Here is a 22979-nt window from a genome sequence, read left to right on the forward strand (position 1 = left end):
ACTCTGCTCTACGTCACTGCACTCTATGCCACTCTACTCCATTCTACACCAGGGCACTCCATGCCACTGCAATCTACGCTGCACCATTCCCCTCTGCTCCACTCTACTCTTCACCACTCTTGTATACGCCACTGCACTGCACTCTAATCCACTGCACTCTACACCACTTTACTCAAAACCCATGCACCCTACGCCAGTCTACTATGCACCACTGTACTCTATGCCATTTCTTTCTAAGCCACTCTATGACACTCCACTCTAAGGACCTGATTTAGAGTTTGGCGGAGTTGTTACTTAGTCACAAACGTGACGGATATCCTGTCTGCCGTATTACTAGTCCTATAGGATATATTGGGATCATAATACGGCGGATGGGATATCTGTCACATTTGCGATGGAGTAACTTCATTTGCCAAACTCTAAATCAGGCCCTCAGACATTACACTCAACGATATTCCTCTCTGTGACACTCTACTCCATTAAACTCTATTGCACTATGACACTCAACTCTACTCTCTACAACACTCTACTCCACTCGGCCACACTCTGTGCAACTCCCTCCATGCCACTTTACTGCATTCTATTCTACAGCACATTACTCCAGTCTACTACTCCATTCTACGCCACCCAATCTATGCCATTCTACAACTCTCTGCCACTTCACTCCACAACACTCTAATCCACTTTATGCCACTCTGCTCTATTACATTCTACTCCACTCTATTCCACTACTCCAGCCTGTGCCACGCCACTCTACAACAGTCTACTTCGTTCTCCACCACTCTATGCAACTCTCCCTACACCACTACACATTACTCCTTTCTAGGCCACTCCACTCTGCTTTACTCCTCTTCGTTCTATGACACTCTATGCCACTCCACTCTAGACCCTTCCACTCTATGACCCTCTTCTCCCTCCATGACACTCCACGCCATGCCACTCTACGACATTCTATGCCACCAGGGGCAGCTCCTCCGCTAATGTGCTTTCAAGCAGCAAGGGAAGGAAAAATAAAATAATATAATACCGAAGCGTTATTATCATTTTATTTTACCTGAGAAAAGGGCTGGGCAGGGGCGGGGCTGGGCTGAAGGGGGAGTTTTATGTGCTCAATAAGTGTGCATGTCTGTTTTGCCTGCCGTCTTTGGCTGGCCAAACAGACATGTGCACTTTGAATTTCTCCACCTTGCAGTATTGAACAGCCAGGAGGAGAAAGTGCACAGGCCTTCTCTCCCTCTGTGAGCGCTGAAACAGGGTGCTCACACCAATCACGAGACTGCTGTCATAATGGTGACTGCAGCGTCGTGATTGGCTGGGAGCCTGTGTGCTGCCGGAAAGAGGACAAAGGAGATGTGAATGCGTCTCCGGAAGAAAGAGGTAAGTGGCTTTTTTTTTTTTTTTTTGATTCCTCTGGCCTGCCACCACAGTTCAGTGGCAGCCGCCACACACCATGCCACTCTATGACACACCACTCTATGTCACTACACTCTACGCCACTCCTCTTTCCTTTAGGCCATTAACTTTTAGCCATGCTTAACGGCAGCCATGCCAGTGTACAACATCGCTAATGCACAGTGGCAAAGCCAAGAGCGCTTGCATAGGCGAGACCTATTAGCTTTGCCACTGCTTGTTTCATTAAGGGATTTAGCCCTCTCCACATCCATTTGCTTGGCCTTGAGAGCTATTCCTTCTTAATGAAAGGACCTGCAGAGCTGGGAAAGGACTCCCATGCTCAGGCGTCATCATTAGCATGGCCTGAACGCGTCTTGGCATGACTTCCGTCTCTTCTCCGCTTGGTGTTCTTACAAGTTAGATTTGGTTCCTGTTTCCCTCAGCTAGTCGATCTTATACAGCTGCTTCTGTGCATCCATTATCCTTAGCACAATACACCCTGATTTCCATAAAAGGGTTTAAACTAATATTTACTGGTCCTTTGGTTATCCTTCTAGCTTGATAGGAGCTGCCGTGATGGTGGTTCCTGTCAAAGATCAAAAAGTTTGGTGGGTTGCGGCTGTCAGTTTTGATGACTGTCCACCTAACGTTTCCAAAGTTTTTTTAATGTTTTGTTCAGTGGAATATTGGCAATCTTCACGACCCTAACTAAGGTGAGAAGACCATCATTTTGGCCGACAGGGTGCCTCTTAAATGTCTGTCTGTATGGTTGTGGTGCTGCATTGTAGATTGCTAACTGGTTGTGTTCCTGTTATTGCTTTAAAATACATCTCTTAGGAAAGAATGTGCCGATGTCCTATGAGACTTCAGTACAGAGGGTACCACAATGTCTCTTTTTTGGATTAGTGGCTCCCTGGACTTTAGTAGGGAGCCATGTAGCTCCATGCCACGGAGAGCCAGTGGTTTAAGGATGAAGAGAGCTTCTCAGGTCGTGAGAAACGGACAAGCAGAGAGTCTGGTTCAGTGGTCACTGGGAGTGATATATTGAAGATAACAACATTACAAGAACCATGATTAAGACCCAACTGTAAAGTCACGTATGCTGGCACAGAACAAAAGTGAATCGGGCCAAGGAAAACTAAGCTCCTAGAGACACTTTGCAGGCAATATGCACCCGGAGGTAGCAAGTATTATTAACTATGGTGAGTTTAACACTCTGAATCTTTCCTTCAGAGCAGATGTCCCTACCAGTCGACCACGGCGCTTTCACACAACATTTAGGAGAATTTTTTTAGGGGCATATTCATAGATGCCTCTGGATGTACTAGTGATACAATTTTGATCACAATTTAAATCAGTAGGATGGTTGCCTTCTGTCAAACAGGTCAGTTGTAGGGATGAAGATTTTGCACATGTCAGTGTGGATGCTTGTATGTTTGTGATCTTACTTCTGCCCTTGAAAGGTCTGCTAAGAAAGAATAATACTTGCTTTGCACTTACTCTGCTGGGGCTGGTTCGGTTGATCCTCATGTGCATGGTCCGATGGCTCGTTCGCTCACTTTTCTGAAGGAGCTGCCTGGGTGTTTAGTTTGTGTATTCCCCCCGATAGTGAAGCTGAAAGAGGAATATGGGAATGGGACTGTCCATGTTGTTTCCTGTCGGGTACTCATTTCACATCAAATCAGAGATCTCCATTTTTGCCGGGTCACTTTCACTCTGCATTTAAAACCCCACATACCTAGAGGAGAAAAAGAGTCCCGAGGGGTCAATATTTTAATCTCTGTTTGCTGGATACTACCACTGGGGTACCTGCACAGCTATAAATGTACTGCTATCAGAATGCAACTTTCTGGTTGGGGTCAATAGTGTGACCCGTTGAGGACATCTGCAGCAAAGTACCTTTTGAAGTTTCTCTTTCCTGCACTGCATTTTTAGGTCTGCTGTGAAGCACTCAAATTTGGTTGTGTTTGTCCCATGGAATACGGGCCTCCTCAAAATGCCAAAAAATCGGGGAATTTCTAAAAGGAATGAAAACGACAGAATGAAACAAACTTTTCATGCCTGCATCGTGCTCTATAGGTGTGATAAGTGCATTCCTTTTTTATAGTGTGTATAGTGCCACTCACATTCTCCTGAGAAGGCTCGGGGTGGAAACATGTGTCCTGATCTGACTCCTGAAGTCAAATGACTTCGGAGCGGATCCTGTAACTGGTTCCGGTACAACCCAAGTTTCTAGGGCCATCCACCACTCCTAAGCACATCGATCAGTAGAGCATGGCCATGCTCTGAGTCAGTGGATCCTTCAAACCTCCCTCTGACATGCCTGCTGGCCCCACAAAATCAAGAGGTTCTTCATCTGGATTACAACTGGCAGGTTTGCCCTGGGTACCAGCTGAACCCTCAGAGCCCACTACAGCGCCACCTGCACCACTTTCGACCCTGCATCTGGCACCCCGGTCCATGCTGGTTCCTGGTGTTTCAACGCTGATGATGGCTCCATTGACCCCGGAATGTGAGGCCCCCAGTTGTCCTCCCCGACGCTGAGTCAGTGGAGATTCGACCGCAGCCGAGGCCCTGCTTCTCCAGTTTGATGTCTCCACCAAATGCAAATCTACATTCCTATTCGGCATAGATTTGGACAATGATTACAATGTGAGTGATGAGACAGGCCAACCTTATCATGAGGAGAATTGATATGATGACCAGCAGGAGTCTAGGAACCTTGATACCTCCCCTGAGTCGGAATTCCTCTCACGCCTTCATTTGGCTACTGATGAGAGTGCTTCTCACGCCATGGTAATTAGTAGGGCAGGCAAATTCTTTGACCTCCAACTCCCCGCTTGGAGGTCAAGACCAATATTCTTACAGAGGCCCTTCAGCTAGGTCAAATATCCACTGAGCCCCTCTTGCCTTTTAACACAGACCTTACAGATAGTTTGTTGCTGGCATGGACCAAATATTTCTCTTGCCCGAGGCCAACCACCAGATTACATGATGCCACCACCCAGTGCTGGGCAGCCCTGCATTCTTATCTCAGCACCCCTCTCCTGAAAGCATGGTGGTGCAGAAATGTTCAAGTAAGACTAGCTCCAATACGTTTGCTACTACTCCCCCCGGATAGGGAATCAAAACAAGAGGAGATGTCGGCAAATGTGTCTTCAGGTCCACCAATGTAGCACTTTGATCAGTGAATGCGTGCTGGGTGCTTTTCCCAAGTCCTTTGGGATTCTGTGGCTTAAGTCCTCATAGTGGTCCCTGAGGATCGCCAACCTGTCCTCATAAAGGCCATACAGGACGGTTGTGACGCAGTCAAGTTCACAATTCATTATAGTTTGAACACCACAGATTACATCGGTCAGGCCATTGACACCTGCGTAGCCATTTACTGCCACACTTGGCTATTGTCCAATGGTTTTTCAGGCAATGCCCGTCATCGCTCATGGACATACCATTACAACAAGATTCACCTGATTGGGGACATGACAGATTCTTCTTTCAAGTAGCTCACAGAAAGCAGGCTCGCGGCACGGTCCCTGGACTTGTCTGTCCTACCTCACCAATTGCATCCTTTTGTGACTTTGGCAGAGGTCCCCCAAACCATAAGCTTATCCAGCCCCTCTAGGCACCCAGTGGTTTTGTGGTTGAGACTGTATTGCCAGTGCTCCTGTGGTCAAGGCCAATGGCCCACCCAGTCCACTACCCCTATGCAGCCCCACTTTCGAAGCCCATTTAGTGTACCAATGTGCCTTTAGCAGAGACGGCCATCCTGTCGGAGGCAGGATATGACGATTCTTGTCAGGTTCGCTAGCCCTAACATTGGATAGATGGGTTCTACAAATTGTTTGGAAAGGCTATGCCCTACCCTTCCATTATCGACCACCACACCATCCACTGTTCCCACAACGACTGATGAAGTTCCATCTCTCCGTTTTGTAGTGGGAAGTGCAAGTCCTTTTGGCCAAAGGGGCTGTCAACAGAAGCAGGATGTTGTTGTTGTGCCCACTACTTTCTACTGCCCAAGAAGGACAGAGTCCTTCACCTCATTTTAGACCTTCTCCCTCTCAGCGCCTTCCTCCTAAAGGAAACATTCAAAATGCTAACACTGGTCCAGGTTATTGGACATGGCCCTCTCTACAGGGTCACCCCGGAACTTTTTGCCTTTCTCCTTCTACTTTTTGCTGGATTTTTGCTTGTTGTCCTTAGGATTCTGTGCACTTTACCACTGCTAACCAGTGCTAATGTGCTTGTGCTTACTCCCTTAAACATGGTTTGATTGGCATATGCATGAATGGAATATTGAATTTACATGTACCTCCCTTGTAGAGTGGTAATCCATATACCCAAGGCCTGTAAATTAAATACTTCCAGTGGTCCTGCAGCACTTATTGTGCCACCCACTTAAGTAGCATTTTAAAACATGTCGTAGGCCTGCTATTGCAGTCCGAAGGCAGTGTCACACTGCCATGTTGACTTGCCATTTAAAAACCCTTGCCAAGCCTTAAACTCCCCTTTTATTACATATAAGTCACCCCTATGATAGGCTGTAGGGCGCATGATGCTGTGTAATTGAAAGGTAGGCCATGTACTTTTTAGTTTTACATGTCCTAGTAGTGAAAAACTCCCAAATTTCTTTTCTTGCTACTGAGAGACCTAAACCTCCTATAGGGTAGCATTGGGGAGTCCTTTTTTAAATTAATATGTTGTAATTCCTAGACCAGAGGTGGTTGATATGGTGTCTATGAACTTGTAATGATAACCCCACTTTAATGGTAAGGTCGGATTTATCATTACAAGTTTAAAAATGCCTCTTTTAGAAAGTTGGCATTTTCCTGCACTTAGGGGGTCATTCTGACCCTGGCGGCCGGTGACCGCCAGGGTCACCGACCACGGGAGCACCGCCAACAGGCTGGCGGTGCTCCCTCGAGCATTCTGACCGCGGCGGTTCAGCCGCGGTCAGAAACGGAAAGTCGGCGGTCTCCCGCCGACTTTCCGCTGCTCGGGTGAATCCTCCATGGCTGCGGAGCGCGCTCCGCAGCCATGGGGATTCTGACACCCCCTACCGCCATCCTGTTCCTGGCGGGTCTCCCGCCAGGAACAGGATGGCGGTAGGGGGTGCCGCGGGGCCCCCATAAGAGGGCCCCACAAAGTATTTCAGTGTCTGCAAAGCAGACACTGAAATACGCGACGGGTGCAACAGCACCCGTCGCACCTTCCCACTACGCCGGCTCCATTCGGAGCCGGCGTCCTCGTGGGAAGGTAGATTTGCCCTGGGCTGTCGGGCGGCCTTTTGGCGGCCGCCCGCCAGCCCAGGGCAAATCTCAAAATACCCTCCGCGGTCTTGCGACCGCGGAGCGGTATTTTGTCGGGGGTAGACTGGCGGGCGGCCTCTGCCGCCCGCCAGTCTCGGAATCACCCCCTTAGTCCTCTATGCCTGCTGGCTGCGTTAGGTCACATGACCGGGTGTAGCTTACAGTTGAAACTTTGTGAATTCACCCAGAAAGTCACAAAATAGAGGGATTAGCAGAGCCTGAATGGGCAGTTAACTCACTTAATGGGGAAGAGTAGCTAAGCACAGCCTAAATAGGCTGGGCTCTGCCCCCACACAATAGGCTTAACTACCCTGTAGCGTCAGTGCAGCCAGCTAGGAGCTAGGAGCAAGGGCCGGGTAAGCAGGAAATTCCTGGAACTGCAGAGAATGCTTCTGTAAACGTCTCCCAGCTTCTAGGAGCAGGGCACCAGGGTATAAAATATGGCTCTCAGATTCACTCTTCAGTTCACTACTGGACCTGTGGCCGGACTTTCAAGGGTCTGCCTCCTGCTGTGACCTGCTGTACACTCTGCCAGACTGCTGTTGTACTAGGAAGGACTGCTTTGCTGCCTGGAGCCTGATTGAGACTTTCAGAGGCCAGCCCTGCTGTAGAGCCCTGCATCAGCACCTGCACCCAGGACTTCAGAAGTGACTCCAAGGGCTAGTTTAGCTGATCTCCTGTTCTGAGCCACAGATACATAACTACCATTTAAACCTGCACATGTGCCCAGCCTGCGTGAGTCCTGAGCACCCAAGAGGTCTGCATCCACTCCTGGACCCTTGGTAATGGTGTTAAAGGTGCCCAGGTGGCCATTTTCCAATAGAGAGAATTTGCTATTTTTAACCTTAAAACTTCAAAAAGTCATAACTCTGGTTCTACCCATTGGATTTGGTGGTTTTGGTGGCAAGTAATTTATTAAAATGTCCTCTATTTTTCTAAATTGGTTTGGGATTTTATTATGTTGTGTTTTCACTGTGCTGCTGTTTGTGTACTGCATAAATACTTAACACATTGACTGTGTTTTGTGGCATGCTACCTAGGGTTATGCACTGGTTAAATCAGTGCCTTTTTGTGGTTCACCCTGCAAGGGATTGTGGCTGTTGCTAGACTAGGGCTCACACCCCAGTCAACCAACAACCCAATTTCTTGCATCCTAGGTCGTGTCTGTTCTTGACCTTTGAAACTGGATGGTGGTATTGTGCCTATTTCAGTTACTGTCCTGCCAGCCCATCGGCACTCTTTGTGGTTCGTAGTACGACAGGAGCATGTTCAGTTTGCTGTGTTCCCCTTTGGTTTCACCAGTGACCTTCGGGTGTTCCTGAAAGTTATGGCAGTGGTAGCACCACATTTTCTGAAATCAAGGGTTGCAGTCTTTCCCTACCTTGACGACTGGCTGTTGAAGGCGGACTCACCCCATACTGCAGTGAACTGCCTGTCATCTTTGAGGATCACTATCAACATGCACAGTCATACCTGACAATCAGACATTCCTCTTCATTGAAGCCAGTTTGTTTTTGTGCGCTTCCCAGGAAAGAGAGCCTAGGACATTCATGCTATGATCCCAAACTTTCGTCCTCTGTCCTGCATTTCAGTGAGGTTGACTCTGAGACTGTTGAGACTGAAGGCGTCCTACATCCTTCTGGTTGTGCATGACAGGTGGCATGTGCGAGATCTGCAGTGGGTTCTAACGTGTCAGTGGGCCCAGAATCAAGGGGACTTCACTAACCACGTTCAGATTTCAGAGGAGACTGCAAAACATCTGCTGTAATGGTTACTGGACCACGAATAGGTCAGCTCCACATCCCTCTCCCTTCCCCACCCAGAGCTGACAGTGCTTACCAATGCATTGCTTCTGGGTTGGGTTGGCCATCTGGGAAAGGTCTCTGATCTCCAGCGGAGGCCCATCTCCATATCAACGTTACTGAGCTGAGGGCCATCTGCTTGACATTGAAAGATTTCCTTCCAGCGATCAAGGGGAAGCTGGTACAGGAGCTCACGGACAACACTGCCGCCATGTGGTATTACAGCAAGAAAGACAGGGTCGGATCACAGACCCTGTGCCAGGCGGTCCTGCGCCTCTAGAAGTATATGGACCATTAAAGAATTTTCCTGGAAGTGAACCATCTGACAGGATCATTGCATGCCAGGGCAGATAAGCTCAGCCATCGACACCTAGGAGATCATAAGTGGCAGTGAAATTCAGAGGTGGTGCAAGGTGTCTTCCGCAAACTGAGAGAACCTTGGCTCTATCAGCTTGCCACCGCCAAGAACACACAATGTCAGTACTTTTGTTTGTTGGCGTTTCCAAGGTGTCACGCTCTCAAAGAGGCATTCTGGCTTGTGTGGAACTCGGGGCTCCTGTATGACTCACCCGATACCACACCTTCCCTGAGTTCTTGAGAAGATCAGGACTGAGTGGGCCCAAGTCATCCAAGTGGCCCTTGATTGGACATTGACAGTATAGTACCCATAACTCCTGGGCTTGAGCATCAGTCCTCCTATTAGGCTATAGTATCCAGAACTTCTGGGCTTGACCTTCTGTCCTCCAATCATGCTGCTTCTCTGGGAGGATTTGCTGTCCAATCACCAGGGCCCCCAGGTCTTCATCTCCACCTTCATGATTAGAGATTGAGCATCTTCATGGTTAGAGATTGACCAGTGACACCTGAACACCTTCAACCTTCCACCGGAGTTGGTTTATGTCATCTTGGCTTCTACACATCCCTCAATGAAAACTGTATCCTAGTAGACCTGGATTAGGCACGGAGGCTCTGGAATGCAGAGCTTCTGAGCATCTGTCCTCTGATCAGGTTGCCCCTCCGGGGGATCTGCTGTTACACCAACAGGGCAGGAATCTGTACCTGGATTGTTGCAATCTCCTGGTTCATGCTTGGAGAGTGACTGAACTCTATTTCTTAATAAGATCCCAAGTCTAGGAATCTGCACACTGGTCATAACCAGCTTGCTATTGACGATCTGCAGCTAGGGGTGCAGACAGTCTCGAAAGCAACTTATGTCAGTGTGTTGGAGTGCCACCTATAGAGGCTCTGCACATCATGTCTGGAGCGGAACAGTGTCAGCGTGGAGTCACAGAGCACCTCCTACTGGTGACAGAGGTACAGCTTAAAAAATTCCATATCCAGTCTGATGCCTGGGGAATATTCAAAGGTGACAAATCTGCAGCTAAATAGTCTCTACCAGAAGGAGTGTTATGGAAGGTTAGCAACTTGTTTTACTGGTGGATATGTTATCTAACCTATCAATGATCTCCTACCTCTCGGTTCTATGGAGTGTCCTTCTTAACATCTAAAAATGTCCCACGTTGGTACTCTTTACGCTGTTACCACAAATATTCACACTCTGCGCCTGAGGATGCACAAAGTAACAAGACAAGAAACTGATATCAGCATGCAAGGGTGGTGCTTAGATGTTGCTCAGCTCAGTCAGTTGTGGGCAGTATGGAAGGAGTGCAGAGCAGCATGGCGCCATCGAGAGGCACGTGGAGCACTACTACAGTCTTTTCTGGATTCAGTGTAGCAGATATTAGAAAGTTAGAAATCTGTGGTTAGATACATTTTCCACTAGAAAGAATGTTACCAATGGTTAGTTGTTCATTTGTGTATACAAGTGTGTTCGTCAGTTAATGTTTTGTGTGTTACTTTGAGTTCTTTTTTTGGACGGATTTGTGTGTGTGTTTGTTGCTGAGTGTGCATTTGTATCTGTCTTTATGCCTGCATTGGCTTGTGCTTATATTTGTGTGAGTTTCTGTAAGCTGGAAGGGTGTTTGCTCGCCTCAATGTACTTATGTATTTATGTGGAGACTTTCTGTTTGCCTAGAATAGTTATATTTTACAAGTGACCGTGTCTGTCTTTTTTTCATGGGTAACTGTGCATGTATGTGTCTTAGGGAAAAAACCCTCCCACTGCTTGAAGGGCTGTAATGTTCTGCCCTGTTCAGTCGCTTTGGCTTACCTTGTGTCTTTTTTTTCTCTGTCGTCTTGGCAGTATGTCTATTAAAGGGTGCTTTATGTTTTCAGTGTTCCATGAGCAGACCAGAAGGGTCTACTTCCCAGAGGGCACTTCCGAAGTGTACCCCTACTGATGGCAGAGGGTGACTACTAATGATACACCAAGTTGTGATGAGAGTGATTGTTTGCTGTAGCTACATTTATGGGGTGGGCCATAGGCCTTTTTAACGAGGTATGTTTATCTGTCCTCTGCAAAATCCATCCTGCCCAACATAACTGGAATCTCTATCTTTCATGAGCAAGTATGTTGTTGCATATGTGTGGTGTATGTGCATGTACAATATGTCACTAGGTTTACTTGTGTGTGGATAGTGTCCTAAAGGATAACAGATGAGTGTAGCACAAGAAAGGTGTTTCCATCTTTGTTGCCTTGAGGATAGAACGTCGCGTATGTGGTCTCTGTTTGCTGAATCTCGTATGTCATCTTGGAGGGATTGCTGAATCAACATTCTCCTCCTGGCAGTTTTAGGCTCTAAAGGAATACACATAAATATTCAATACCAGTTTTGCTGCTTTGGGAGGGCATCTACTGCCACAGAGTAAGTGATGGAAGGAATGCTTGAATTAATATCAGCCACTGTCAGTTGCTTTGGGCCCTTTTCACCTCATAAATTTTTTGGCCTGGGGTTGCATCTCTTCCTATCTAAAAGGGACCTGGCCTGGTCATTTTTGCAGTACAGGCCCTAAGTGTGACAAATATGTACAGGTGTGAGTCCCCTGTTCACTGTACCACCAGACTCAAGCTTTACCTCACTGACTAGGCCAAAGTATATCGAACCAGTCTGTAGTTGCTTGTGTTCAGGTCTGGGGAGGACCTGGCTTGTCAGTTCGGGCTCTAGTGTTCCTATTTGAGCAGGACCATAACTTTTTTGCATGTGCCTGGTCTTAGTCACCAGTCACATAGGGGGTGAAAAAATGGATTGGAATATGTGACTGTGGGTAATCGCTAGCTGAGAATAATTGAAGCATTCCTTACATCACTTTGTTTCTTGCAGGGAGCAATCAGAGGCTGACTCAAGACCCATAAAATAAAAGGTCTCACGGTGAGTGGTGTGTGTGTACCAAAACGTTATTATTGAGTTTGCAGCATAAGGAGCTTACCTTTTCTTAGTTATGTCCCATACAATATTAATAACATTGCTACTGTTTTCATAAGTTTGAAAACACATTCATAGCTGTACCATTGAACACCTCATACCTTTGAAAGCATTGGCTTATAAGAAGAAGCAAGATGTGACACAGGAAGCGGGGTTAATTTCTGGATAGCTTTCAGCTTTTAGTTGACAGCACTCAGTTTGATGATATTCCGGTAATAGACAGCAGCAAACTTTAGGTCAGACATCAACTCAAGAAACAAATGGTAAAAGTTAAATCTTTCTATTTATTTCCAGAAAGGACAAGGAAGAGTTTCAACTCATACATTTTATATGAATAAAAAAAGGACAAAAGACTCAAACACATTCGTCTGAACATTGAAAATTTCAAGGCACCTACAAGAAGAAGGAGGCCAGAGGGCTTCGGCGATGTCATTTGGTTTCTGTAAACCTTTATTTGTTTGTTTATTTATTTTAATTTGGAAACTCCCCTTTACGTGAAGTACTGAAGACGGGACAAGTGCTATGCCAAATAAACCCGCTTGCAGAAATACACAAAGAAGGAAGAGGAAGCTCCTCAGGGGTGTCAGAATGTGATGCAAGAAAGGGCCAAACTTTTTAGAAAGTGTCTATATCAGGTGTGCACCTTTGTTTGAAGGAAGGTACCAAAGCACAATATTTCCCTAACTAGGTTCACTGACTACAGTTTGTTAGAAATAAACTGTGGGCGTGCCATTTAATTTTTCCTTAAAATAGGAACAGTTGCAAATATCATTTAATGGCCATACTCAGCTCTCACGGGGGGTTTGTTCGCCCAAATCGTCATTATTTCGAGAGGAACATTTACTTTTCAGAGTAATCCCACAAACCTTGCATGGCTGTGCTGCTTGTGCTTGACCTGCGCAGTGTATTTAAAGTACCCTCTTCGTACGGTTTACTTCCTGTGCCTCCTCTCCTAATAAAACATAGATAACACGGGGTGTTTCTCGCTCAGCACCGTTCCACTGCAGAATAGTGCCAGTGCATTTCTTGCAGATGCTACTATTTGAGCAAGCCACAAGAAGAACACTGAAAACACTGGACCTCGGTAAAACAATCTCCTCATCTCCCCAGTGCAACAGTTGAGCCCAGTGCGTGCCCTCCTGCTCTTGGCCAGGCTGCCTTTGTCTGTTTTGTAGCGATCTTTCTAACGGAGCCACTCTGATGAGGATGTGCGTTTCTGACAGCAAGGGCCAGATGTATCAAAGGTTTTTACCCATTCTGTGTCTATGGGAAAAAGTGTTCCTACATATGGCCCCAAGTCTTTTGCATTCTTGCTTTCAAGCACAAAATAGCCCGCAAGGTTTGAAACTGAGAAATACGTCTGGCAGGATTTTCCTGAATTAAAACGTGCCAATGGAGAGAAGAAATGAGTGAGCAAGCATAAAGCTGGAGATTACACTGGATCTTCACAGTCAAGTGAATGGGAGAAACACACACTGGTTGCGATTGATGGGCCACTTGTCAAAACGCGCACTCGGTTTTCAACTCAATGATTGTAAACATTTAACATCTGAAGTAGGTGGTTCAACACTAAGTGAATGGTAAGGGATGGATCTTACCTCGGAATTATCTTCGTCCACCATACCTGAAGTCTATTCATTGCACCTACGTAATGTCCTGGAAGGGGGCGAGATTAAATTCTAAAAGCCCTCTCACATAAGGGATTGCAGGAGCAGCCAGTAATGTGGCTGGCAGCCTATGGTGCTTCAATCGGTCAGAGAAGCATTTATTCCAGCACAATAGTGCACAACCCTATTTTGACGGAGTGCATTCCTCCTTTTTTCCTCTTTGCGTTTAGAAGTGCGGTGAATATTCCCGCAGACTGCCTCTGGAAGTTAGGCAGAATTTGGGAGGGAGGGGTGTGGGGGGAGAGAATCAGTCGAGTTTTGGAAAGCTTAAGTTACTCTGCAGTCAGTCTGATTTCAGACTCACCTGGCACGCCCCCCTCTCCTTTTGCCTCTTCAGCCTTTCTGAAAAGATGCTAATTTTCCAAGCAGCCACATTGTACTGGAACAGAGCTAGGACGTAAAGAGAATCCTAACATTGCCAATGTAATTTTTGCAACTATGTGAACAGCTGAGACTTCTTGCGTGAAAAACGTGATACGTCCTTTTTTCTGAAATTAAAATCACAGAGTACACTCTCTAATGTGTTAACATCTTCATGGAAAAATTATTGCATTTTACATTTCTTTTTGTTGGTTGTTTAAAAATGGACTTTGTTCGGAATGCATAGGGGAAAATATACTCACATATCCTCTAACTTCTCAGTTAGTTGGGAAATGCCAGTGTAATTCCTGTACAGTATTAAAATCAAGCTTTATTTTGATTTCCCTCAAAAGTATAAGTTGATTGTCCAGGACTTTGGTACTCTATCTATGACAGTATTTATGTCGAGCCTGGCAAACAACATATTTCTCTGTACTGTACAACTGATAACTTATTTACTGAGGATCATAATTAATGACATAGTTTGTACATACATGACTCACATCTGCTCATAAGCTAGTGCGAAGTCCCCAAAAGATCTGAACCAATTTGAACAGTCCATGTCATCTTCCAATGGAGTCTGCTCACTCTAGAGAGAGTCTTGCGTGAGACCTTACCCCAGCTAAAGTTCTAAGATCTTGTTAGACAGATCATTCTTCCAAGAAGCCATTATTGCTGTTCAGGGGATCACTCAGCCCTCAGACCTCTCGTCATGATGCTCACTACTGTTTAGTTCTGTCCTCTGAATCTCTGGCAGGTGACTAATGTTGATTCTGGAGAATCTCCATTTTAGTATGTGCTTTGCTTTGCTACTGGGCCCTTCAGAAGGTGGTGGCGACTAATGTTGATTCTGATGGTGACTAATGTTGATTCTGGAGAATCTCCATTTTAAAATGTGCTTTGCTTTGCCTTGCCTTGCCTCTGGGCCCCTCATTGATCTGGGCAAAGGCACTCAAGGGGACGGGGGAATGGAGGTTGATTGCAGATTTGATTGAAATGAAAAAGAAGCACCTGCAGTGTTTCTTGTAGTGGTAGCTGTGGGATCCATCATTGGACTCTAGTCGGTTTCTGAAGCCTTATTAGGTGTATGTTTCAGGACATAACATGCTCACATGGGTGCAGTTGTGGGGTTTAGAGCCTTTCATTGAGCACTGCTCAGGGGAAACAGCCTTTACAATGCGGTAATTAGCATGCAGTGCCTTTGCAATCCATTTTTTACCACACAGATTTTTACCACGCATATGCCTGTACCATGCATGCCTTTAACAAGCATGGAAAGTCTATTTAAGGTAAGTATAAATGCTTGTGTGTGTATGCATATGTATGTGTGTGTGTGTATACATATATATTTATATTGTTCACCTTATAAGAAAATATATATATATATATATACTTAACAAAATGATACAAGGCATGCGTGGTAATTGGCAGCATTGTAATGTCATACAATGCATGCCATCCAAAGAAGCTTTATTTTGTTATGTGATGACTGCTTCCCTTGCATAAAGGATCAAGTGATCAGCCACAGCAGTGGAAGAGGCCCTTTCAACTTAGAGGTACAGCTTTTGGTTAGGAGTGGTATCATTCGAAGCAGCTGCCTTGTGTGACACATTCAGTAAGACTGGCTACGTAAGGAAGAGTGTTTTCACCCTGCCTTGCAGGCCTAAACTTACAGAGCTGACTTAATGGTGCACACTTGAAATGGGCTTCTCAACAGCTGTCATTCTTCTGCAGGATTGCCGCTCCAGCCGCTTGGAGCAGAGGCACATTCCAAGCTGGGGTGTTCTAGGTGTTACCTGCAGAGTCGTGCGGTGGGGTGGGTGTAAGCACAGCCCCCAGGGAGGGGCGGCTACATCACATGACGTGCACAGCAGGACCCTACACCGCCACATCTTCTTGTTCTTCATCTCAGCAGCAATGTGCTCAGTTTAGAGTTCCATAGCTCTAGCTGGATTGGGCTTTGGCATCTCGGACTGCGGCTTTATAACTTGCCGGGGAGGGGTTCTGATATCTCTAGTTAGTACCGGTAAACTCTGCTCCGGAGAGCTGTAGTGATGCTCTGCCTTGCACAGCAACCTCCTCTCCCTGTCGCTCGGTGCCAGCATCCTTTCACTAACAGAAGACGCGGTGCAGGGCTGTCAGCTACGCGTGGCTTCCACACCCTCGAAGCCATTCTTCTCCGTCCGTGTTTAGCAGTGGTATTTCTCTTTAATTCTCCGAAGAATAATACAATTTGCATTTCAAAAGGACTGCCTCCCCGCCTCCCTTTCTTCGCTTCCATTAGCTCCTCTATTTGAAACGAGAGGGAGCTTGCAAGCTGAGCCGGCAATTGCTTGATAATGTACAAAAAATATATAATAATAATAAAAAGCACCCCGCTGCACAGAGAGAATTAGCAAAACACATAGATTTAATGAGCGGCTGCTGTAGGCGCCGGAACTCGGAACGACATGCCCCCGCGGCGACCCCGGACCCGCGACCCCGAAGTATTTATCAGACACACGGAGTGAGTCTGAAGCCGCCGAGGGTACTTTACATTTAGATTATTTTTTTTAGATATTTGCAATGGCCGACTTGTGTACTGTAGTCGGACGAACGAGAGAAGAGAGAGAAAACAAGTGGAGAAAGTGTGGAGAGGGATATTTGAGAGAGGAGACACTAGGAGCCTTTGCTAAATGCAGAGACGGGGAAAGGAAAGCACAGAGCGTGGGGAAAATGAAGGGACATGTTGAGAATAGTGGATGACTGGGCTGTAACGGATACCGGATGAAGGAGAGAAGAGACCAGAGAGGTTAAAGGAGAGCGGAGACATCGCGTGTCATGTAAGGGCAGCTAGTGGTTAATTTGTAAATAAAAACGTGCCGTTGCCGAAGCTCTCCTCTGAAACACGTGGCTGCTGCATTCAAAAGCACGAGCACAGAATACTGAGGCAGCCTGATCCTAAAGCCACCTCGGGCCTCTTTAATCTATTTACAGCCACTCCCTGCCCCTTCGGCTCTGCCTTACAGCTTTCTGCTTCCTTCCTTTGTAACGCTTTTCCGTCTTTCTTTGTTCCGTCTTTCCCATATGTATCTTTTACTCGCAGTGATTGCCTGATGCAGAAACATAAGTGCCGGCCATCAAAAAATAAGTGCTGGTGCCCTCCACCGGCCCAAATTAAGCAGCAGGTGAAAGGGGAAGGATGAGGCAGATTTAGGAGGGACAGAGAACTTGAGTCAACTGAAGGGGCAGTCAGAAGGGAAGGCAGAGAGCTTTCATTGTACGGGGTGCTAGGAAGAAAACATCCTCATATTCTCTGAATATTAGAAGACAGAAGAAGAAGGGAACAAGAGAATCAGACACTGTGATGAATTAAGTGGAAGTTTTAGAATAGACACAGATACATAAAAATAAAGTGATGGCATGCTAATGCCATCTACTTTGCCCATTCAGTTTTAGCAGCTTGACGCCACACTCATTTTACCCTTTGCACAAGCTGTCCCTCAACACCCTTTGCACTCCGTAAACCGTGAGGGTTTGGGAACTCAGAACCCTTCCTTCTCTCCACTTTGATTACATTCACAATACTTTCTAGGAGGGATCATTGCCCACAGCTTTAACATGCCAGCAGGACACTCCCAACTGCTGGGCTCCTCCACCAGTGAGAGTGGGTGTGCAGACCCTTCCTTTGTACTTTGGAATGAAATTAATGCTCCTGTCCTTGAACATCACATCTTCCCTTCCATCAAATACTAACATTTGTGCTGTCTCGGTTTGCTCTTTCACCCTCATCCCTCTTTTCTACTTTCCCCTGCATTTGTTTGGCCTCGGAATAGCATGATGGGCACCCGGAGGCCAGGCACTGTGCCGCCGGCACTGATAGACTAGATTTCTTTCCTGGTCCAGCTGTCCGAAGAGGGCACTAAGCTTCCCTTTAACACCTGAGTTTTGAAAAACTATCTTGTTCTGGCAAACTAATGTATTTCTAGCCACTTCATTGGTTCCTGTGTGGTACTTACAGTTGTCAATCCCATCTCTGCATGTGCTCACAACACAGAGTAGTGGTTTTGTGAAACCCCCAATCGTCGACAATTAAATTCTGATCCAATCTTTCAGCCGAAACCAAGAGTCTCTGCAGTTCTTTATGCATACTATAACCACTTCTTTTTTGTCAAGGTTCCCACTCGCTTGCGATTTGAAATGTGATGCTTATTTAGCAGTTAATTACTTTAAGCCCATTTAACGTAGTTTATTCTCCAAACTTTATAGACGAGCCTCTCGAGATTTATAATAATTGGCAGTGCTGCTGCCCCCTGCCTTACTTCTTCCAAGTATCTTTTGAAGTGATTAAAATAAAAAATCATAATTTGTGTTTCAACTTATAAATTAAAATGTATACACAAAAAGGCAATTTCCCCTCTCTTAGGGGAGGCTACACCAGATTTCTGGAAGTAAAGTCCTGTCAGTCTGGTAAACATCGGTTCAAAGAGTGCAGAGGTGCCTCATTAATAGCGAAAAGGGGTCCCATCAAACGGATAACCAGACCTGGTATTTTGAGATTTGGAAGCTAATGTTCCAATAATATGTGGTTTACCATAATTTGTTTGTGATACAGTGATTTATGAAAAAAAACATTTTTCTTGCTGAGTTGGAGTGTGGATTTTGCCTTCATTCAACTCTCTCAAAAGAGTTTACTTTTCACTTTTCTCTGGGAACCTCTGATTCTCAGGGTCGACACAAGACGCCAGAAACTAAACAGTAACTACTAGCACAGAAAGCTATGAAAAAAGAGACATTTTGGTAGCTGTTATGCAAACTTGCTTGGACCTTATCTGGAAGTATGAAAAGGGCATGGATAGAAAGTAGTCACTCCTGCCCCAGTGCATGTATGTGTAGGGTGCAATAAACTCAGCAAATGCAGAACTCGGCTTCAGTTCATACTAAATCAAAGACCTGGGAGAAGCAGAAAGATCTTGATGAGCTCACTGTTCGCACTTGTATAAGTGACAATAGTGTCTTACTGCTGGTTACTAAAATGTTTTGGCGTGTTTCTTGTTTTCTGATGGTAAAGTCTCAGACTATTTTTTAACTTATCTGTATATTTTAGTACCTATGGTAATGCTCTTTCGGTGCGAGATCTTCAGTTTCTGTATGATTCTGGCACTTACTTTCAGCTGATCACTACAGGGTCCTGCTAGTGGCGCATAGGTTTAAACTAGTTTTTTTTGTTTTTCATAAAACTGGTGCAGATCTTTATTTATCACTAAGTTGATGTCTCGACATCGTCCTGCTTTTCCCAGGTCTGCCACCTTACTGAAAAATACAAATAATGCTAACAGTAATCATTACAAAATACTATGAAGTCTGCATTGTTTTCTTCATGTGATTAGGTATTAAAAATGCATTTGAAATCTGTAGCACTGACAGAAAGCTCCTAAAGCTTTCCCATTTCTGCCAAATCCTAAAAATCGTCATCCTCAATTTGCAAGCCCTCACGCCCACTACAACCCTCCCAGTTTCTCTTGCTTGTTCTATTCCTGAAACAGAATTCAATCTATATAGTCTCAGGATATTTCCAGTCTCTTGCGGTATTGTCCTCCCTTCTCCATTTAGTATTTCGTCCAACATATTAAATATTTTTTAATTACGTCGTTCAGAGGATTCATCTACTTCCCCCCATAGTCTGTGTTTTGTTTAAACGTTTCTACAAAATATGTGTCTACCCCACCTCCCCGTTCCTCTTTGTCTCTTTCCACAAGTCATTTCTGCACTAATAAGTGGTGGGCTGTACAGTTCTACCTCCTTCAGTGCAGAATTCCAGATTACTAGCTGGAAAAGTGGTAACTGGGAGGGGAGGTTGGATGACAGATGGAAGCTGCTAGCCAAGTTGGCGGGAACGGGGTGCGTAAGTGAAGAAAGACAGTGGTTCGCCCATCATGTGTAAGAGTAATCAATATCTGGGATGCCTGCGTCTCTGTAGCCTCGGTTGGTGCCATAGCCAATGGTGTGTGCACTTTTGTAAAGGCTGGTGCCATTGGATGGGAAGATGGTATGGATGACATACTCCTCTTTTGCCCGATGTGCATTGATTGGCAGCATTTGCAGGCCCGGCCCCCGGATTTCCAAGATGGAGTTGTCCTTCTTGGTGCCTGACTCTACATAGTCATCTTTTTTTCTGCTACCCCTGCTGTAGGCCCTCTCTCGGGTCAGCAGTTGGCTGGCTCTATGGACATACCAGCAAATGGAGGCCAAGACGAGGAAGAGGAAGACAAGTGCGACAGCGCCACCAATGATGCCAGCCAGAGGCAAGCCAGCCAATGGATCCACATTCTGCTCTCGGTTTAGCGTAGTAGTGGGCCCGTAGGCATCAGAGGTCTCTGCCTTGGCACATACAGGTGTCTCGTTAGCCACATAGGTGTTTCCCGTCTCCATGGTGACCATGCAGATGATATAAGTAGACCTGGGTTCGAGGGCAGTCAGGAGGTACTCCGTTTTATCACCCTGCACAAGTGTTTCTGTAATAGAGCCCACTGAGGGGCTGTGGCCTAGCCGTAGCCAGCTTAACCGGAAGGAAGAAACAGGCATTGTGGCTTTCCACGTGATATGGATGCTGTCAGCTGTCAAGGGCTTGACATTGAGCACTAGAGCTTTTGTGCCCTCACTAGTGGCCATTGGGTAGTCCACAGGTGAGTCTGGCATCCTAATGCCTGGCTTCTTGGACTTGAGGGTGAATAACGAGCCCTGTGGAGTGGTGACAGCACGGCTACTGGCCGTTGTCTTGGCCACAGCTACATTGCTCTGGAGCCCAACATCAAAACACTCATCCATCTCATTTGTGATGTCCTTGATGGCCATTCCCCTAACCTTTTCTGGTCCTGAGCACATCAAGCCGCGGACATTTACCACAGAAGCCCGAGCCTTTACCCAGTCCCTCAGCCACATGAGGTTGCAGCCACAGAACCAGGGGTTATTCCTGAGCAAAAGCTGGCTGAGGTTCTCCAAGTCATCAAATAGACCCTTGGGTAACGTGGTGAGGTTATTGTTGGACAGGTCCAGCCGCTGCAGCTGTCGCATCTTGGAAAGTGTGTTGTATGGTATGTGGCTGATGGCATTGTCCTGAAGGTAGAGCTTCTGCAGGTGGCCTGTTGGCAGGTTGAGGGGTGGAGCAGCCAGTGAGTTACGAACAAGTGAGAGCTCGCTGAGGTTCAGCAATCGGGCAAAAGTGTCATCAGCGATCCTCTGGTTAGCTAGTAGATTGCCATCCAGCACCAGCCTCCGCAGACTGTTCAGTCCCTTGAAGGCATGCAGTGGAATGGTAGAGATACGATTGTCATCAAGCCGAAGCTCCTCCAGTGTCCTGGGCAGACCTGAAGGGATGGAGCTTAGGTGGTTTCTGGAAAGAAAGAGCAGCCTTAGCTGCTTGCTGTCAACAAAGGCGTCGTCCTCTATGCTGACAGTTGAGACTGAGTTGTCATCCAGATGCAGTTTTTCCAGTAATGGTATTCTAGCTAGAGCATCCCTTGGAATGGTGTGAACATTGTTATCCTGCAGGTGTAGCTCCCGCAGCGAGCGGGGTAGGTTCAATGGGAATTCGTCTAGATCGTTCTCATACAGATAGATGACTTGCACATTTGTCTTAGTCTTCAGCTCTGGTGGGATGCCCACATTGTTGATTTTGTTGTTCTGCAGGTACAGCGTAGTGGCATCATCAGGAATATCAGCTGGGATTGATGTCAAGCCCCGGTCGTTGCAGTAGATAAAGCCATTGTCACAGCGGCAGACCAAAGGGCATGTGGTGCTGTCGATCACCTCAGTCAGGAATGCAATCAGGCCATAGCAGAGGAAGATCCAGTCACGCAGATCCATGGTGGCTGACGTCATCACCACTGTGGTGGCCATAGTGGTGGTGGCCGTCGCAGTGGTGGTGGTGGTGGTGATTGCCATGGTGCCAAGTCAGGAAGATGTGTGTCTACTCGATAAGTAGGTCACAGTCTGCAGGAAAAACAAAGAATTCACTGGTCAGAAGCTAGTAAAAATGCCGAGACTATACATTATACAGTTTTTAAATATTCCATTCACTTTCCCATGACACCTACATCTTTCTAATTTTGTTTTTTTCAGTTTAGGCACTAAGTTACAAACAGTCACTGTAATCTTTACGAGGGGAGATGTATTACTACTACTAATGTTATAGCTACACAGACTATGGAGAGGGGCTGTCTTTTCAATATCATAAAACAGTGTCAGTCTTTATCAAAAGTTTTATTCTTTCATACACAGCCAAGAGTTACTGGCTAAACTTGGAACTTGGAAAACACAACCAATTTTTGTTGCAGTGTTTTAATTTATATTGCAAATATTTTGTTGTTGTTGGTTGCACAGATCTTGTTTTGTGTGGTATCATCACTGCATGTGCTCCAATCGCTACTTCACTTTGGTTCTGTGGACAGTAAAGGGCACCTCTTTTGATAGCAGAAAAAGCCTTTCTATACAATAAGTAAATGCCCATGTAATCCCAAAATGTATGCAATCTCTCCAAATTTTTACACGTAATGGACTTGAGGTGCAAAGAGGTAAATTAATGTGATTTGCCCAGCGTCAAACAGTGTTGTTTAGGGTAGAAGCTAGGATTAGAGCCCAGCTGATATGACAGTAGTCACTAGACCACAGATTCAAACCAGAGGAATGCTGGCCTGTAGAGAAAGCAAGAGCTCTCACAGCAAACCAGTACCTCAACGCAGTCACATATTCTGACTAACATGGGAGGCTCTACTGAGGGCCTAGCTATTGTTTCATATGGCCCATTTGGCCTCAGTGTGTAAGCAGTGCCAGTGGAACATTTCTAGGCACACATGAAACACTTAATTAATGTATTTGTTTTTACATATGTTAGCTTGGTTGGTATAGACACAGCAGTCAGCAGAAGGCTGTGAACTATAAATACACTGATAAAGGACATGGACTATAATCATGCACCGTATTTGAGCAACAGTGCAAGATATGAAGCTATTTTGTATTACCTATTGTAGGTTTGGCTAACAGTGGCACAAAGCAGGTTTTCCTGTCGCCTATTTCAGATCACACCTTCTTACTCACTTTTCCTCTCTTCTCTCTTCGGTGCTACCTGGGCCTACAGATCTCAAAACA

The 22979-nt window shown here is 46.0% G+C and overlaps 2 protein-coding genes across 4 annotated transcripts in view; one reads left to right on the top strand and one right to left on the bottom strand.

Moving 5' to 3' along the window:
• The window catches only part of MACROD1 (mono-ADP ribosylhydrolase 1), a 2310829-nt gene that overhangs the window by 563275 nt on the left and 1724575 nt on the right, over positions 1-22979 (top strand). The gene's annotated exons all lie outside the window — the stretch shown is intronic.
• The window catches only part of FLRT1 (fibronectin leucine rich transmembrane protein 1), a 369338-nt gene continuing 359779 nt past the window's right edge, over positions 13421-22979 (bottom strand). For both annotated transcript variants that reach the window (XM_069207110.1, XM_069207111.1), the window contains exon 3: positions 13421-21824. In XM_069207110.1, coding sequence (XP_069063211.1) covers positions 19767-21776 — 2010 coding nt within the window. In that variant the 5' untranslated portion in view covers positions 21777-21824 and the 3' untranslated portion in view covers positions 13421-19766. The remainder of the gene's footprint in view (positions 21825-22979) is intronic.

This window comes from Pleurodeles waltl, chromosome 9 (genome assembly GCF_031143425.1).
Source record: "Pleurodeles waltl isolate 20211129_DDA chromosome 9, aPleWal1.hap1.20221129, whole genome shotgun sequence".
Taxonomy (NCBI): domain Eukaryota; kingdom Metazoa; phylum Chordata; class Amphibia; order Caudata; family Salamandridae; genus Pleurodeles; species Pleurodeles waltl.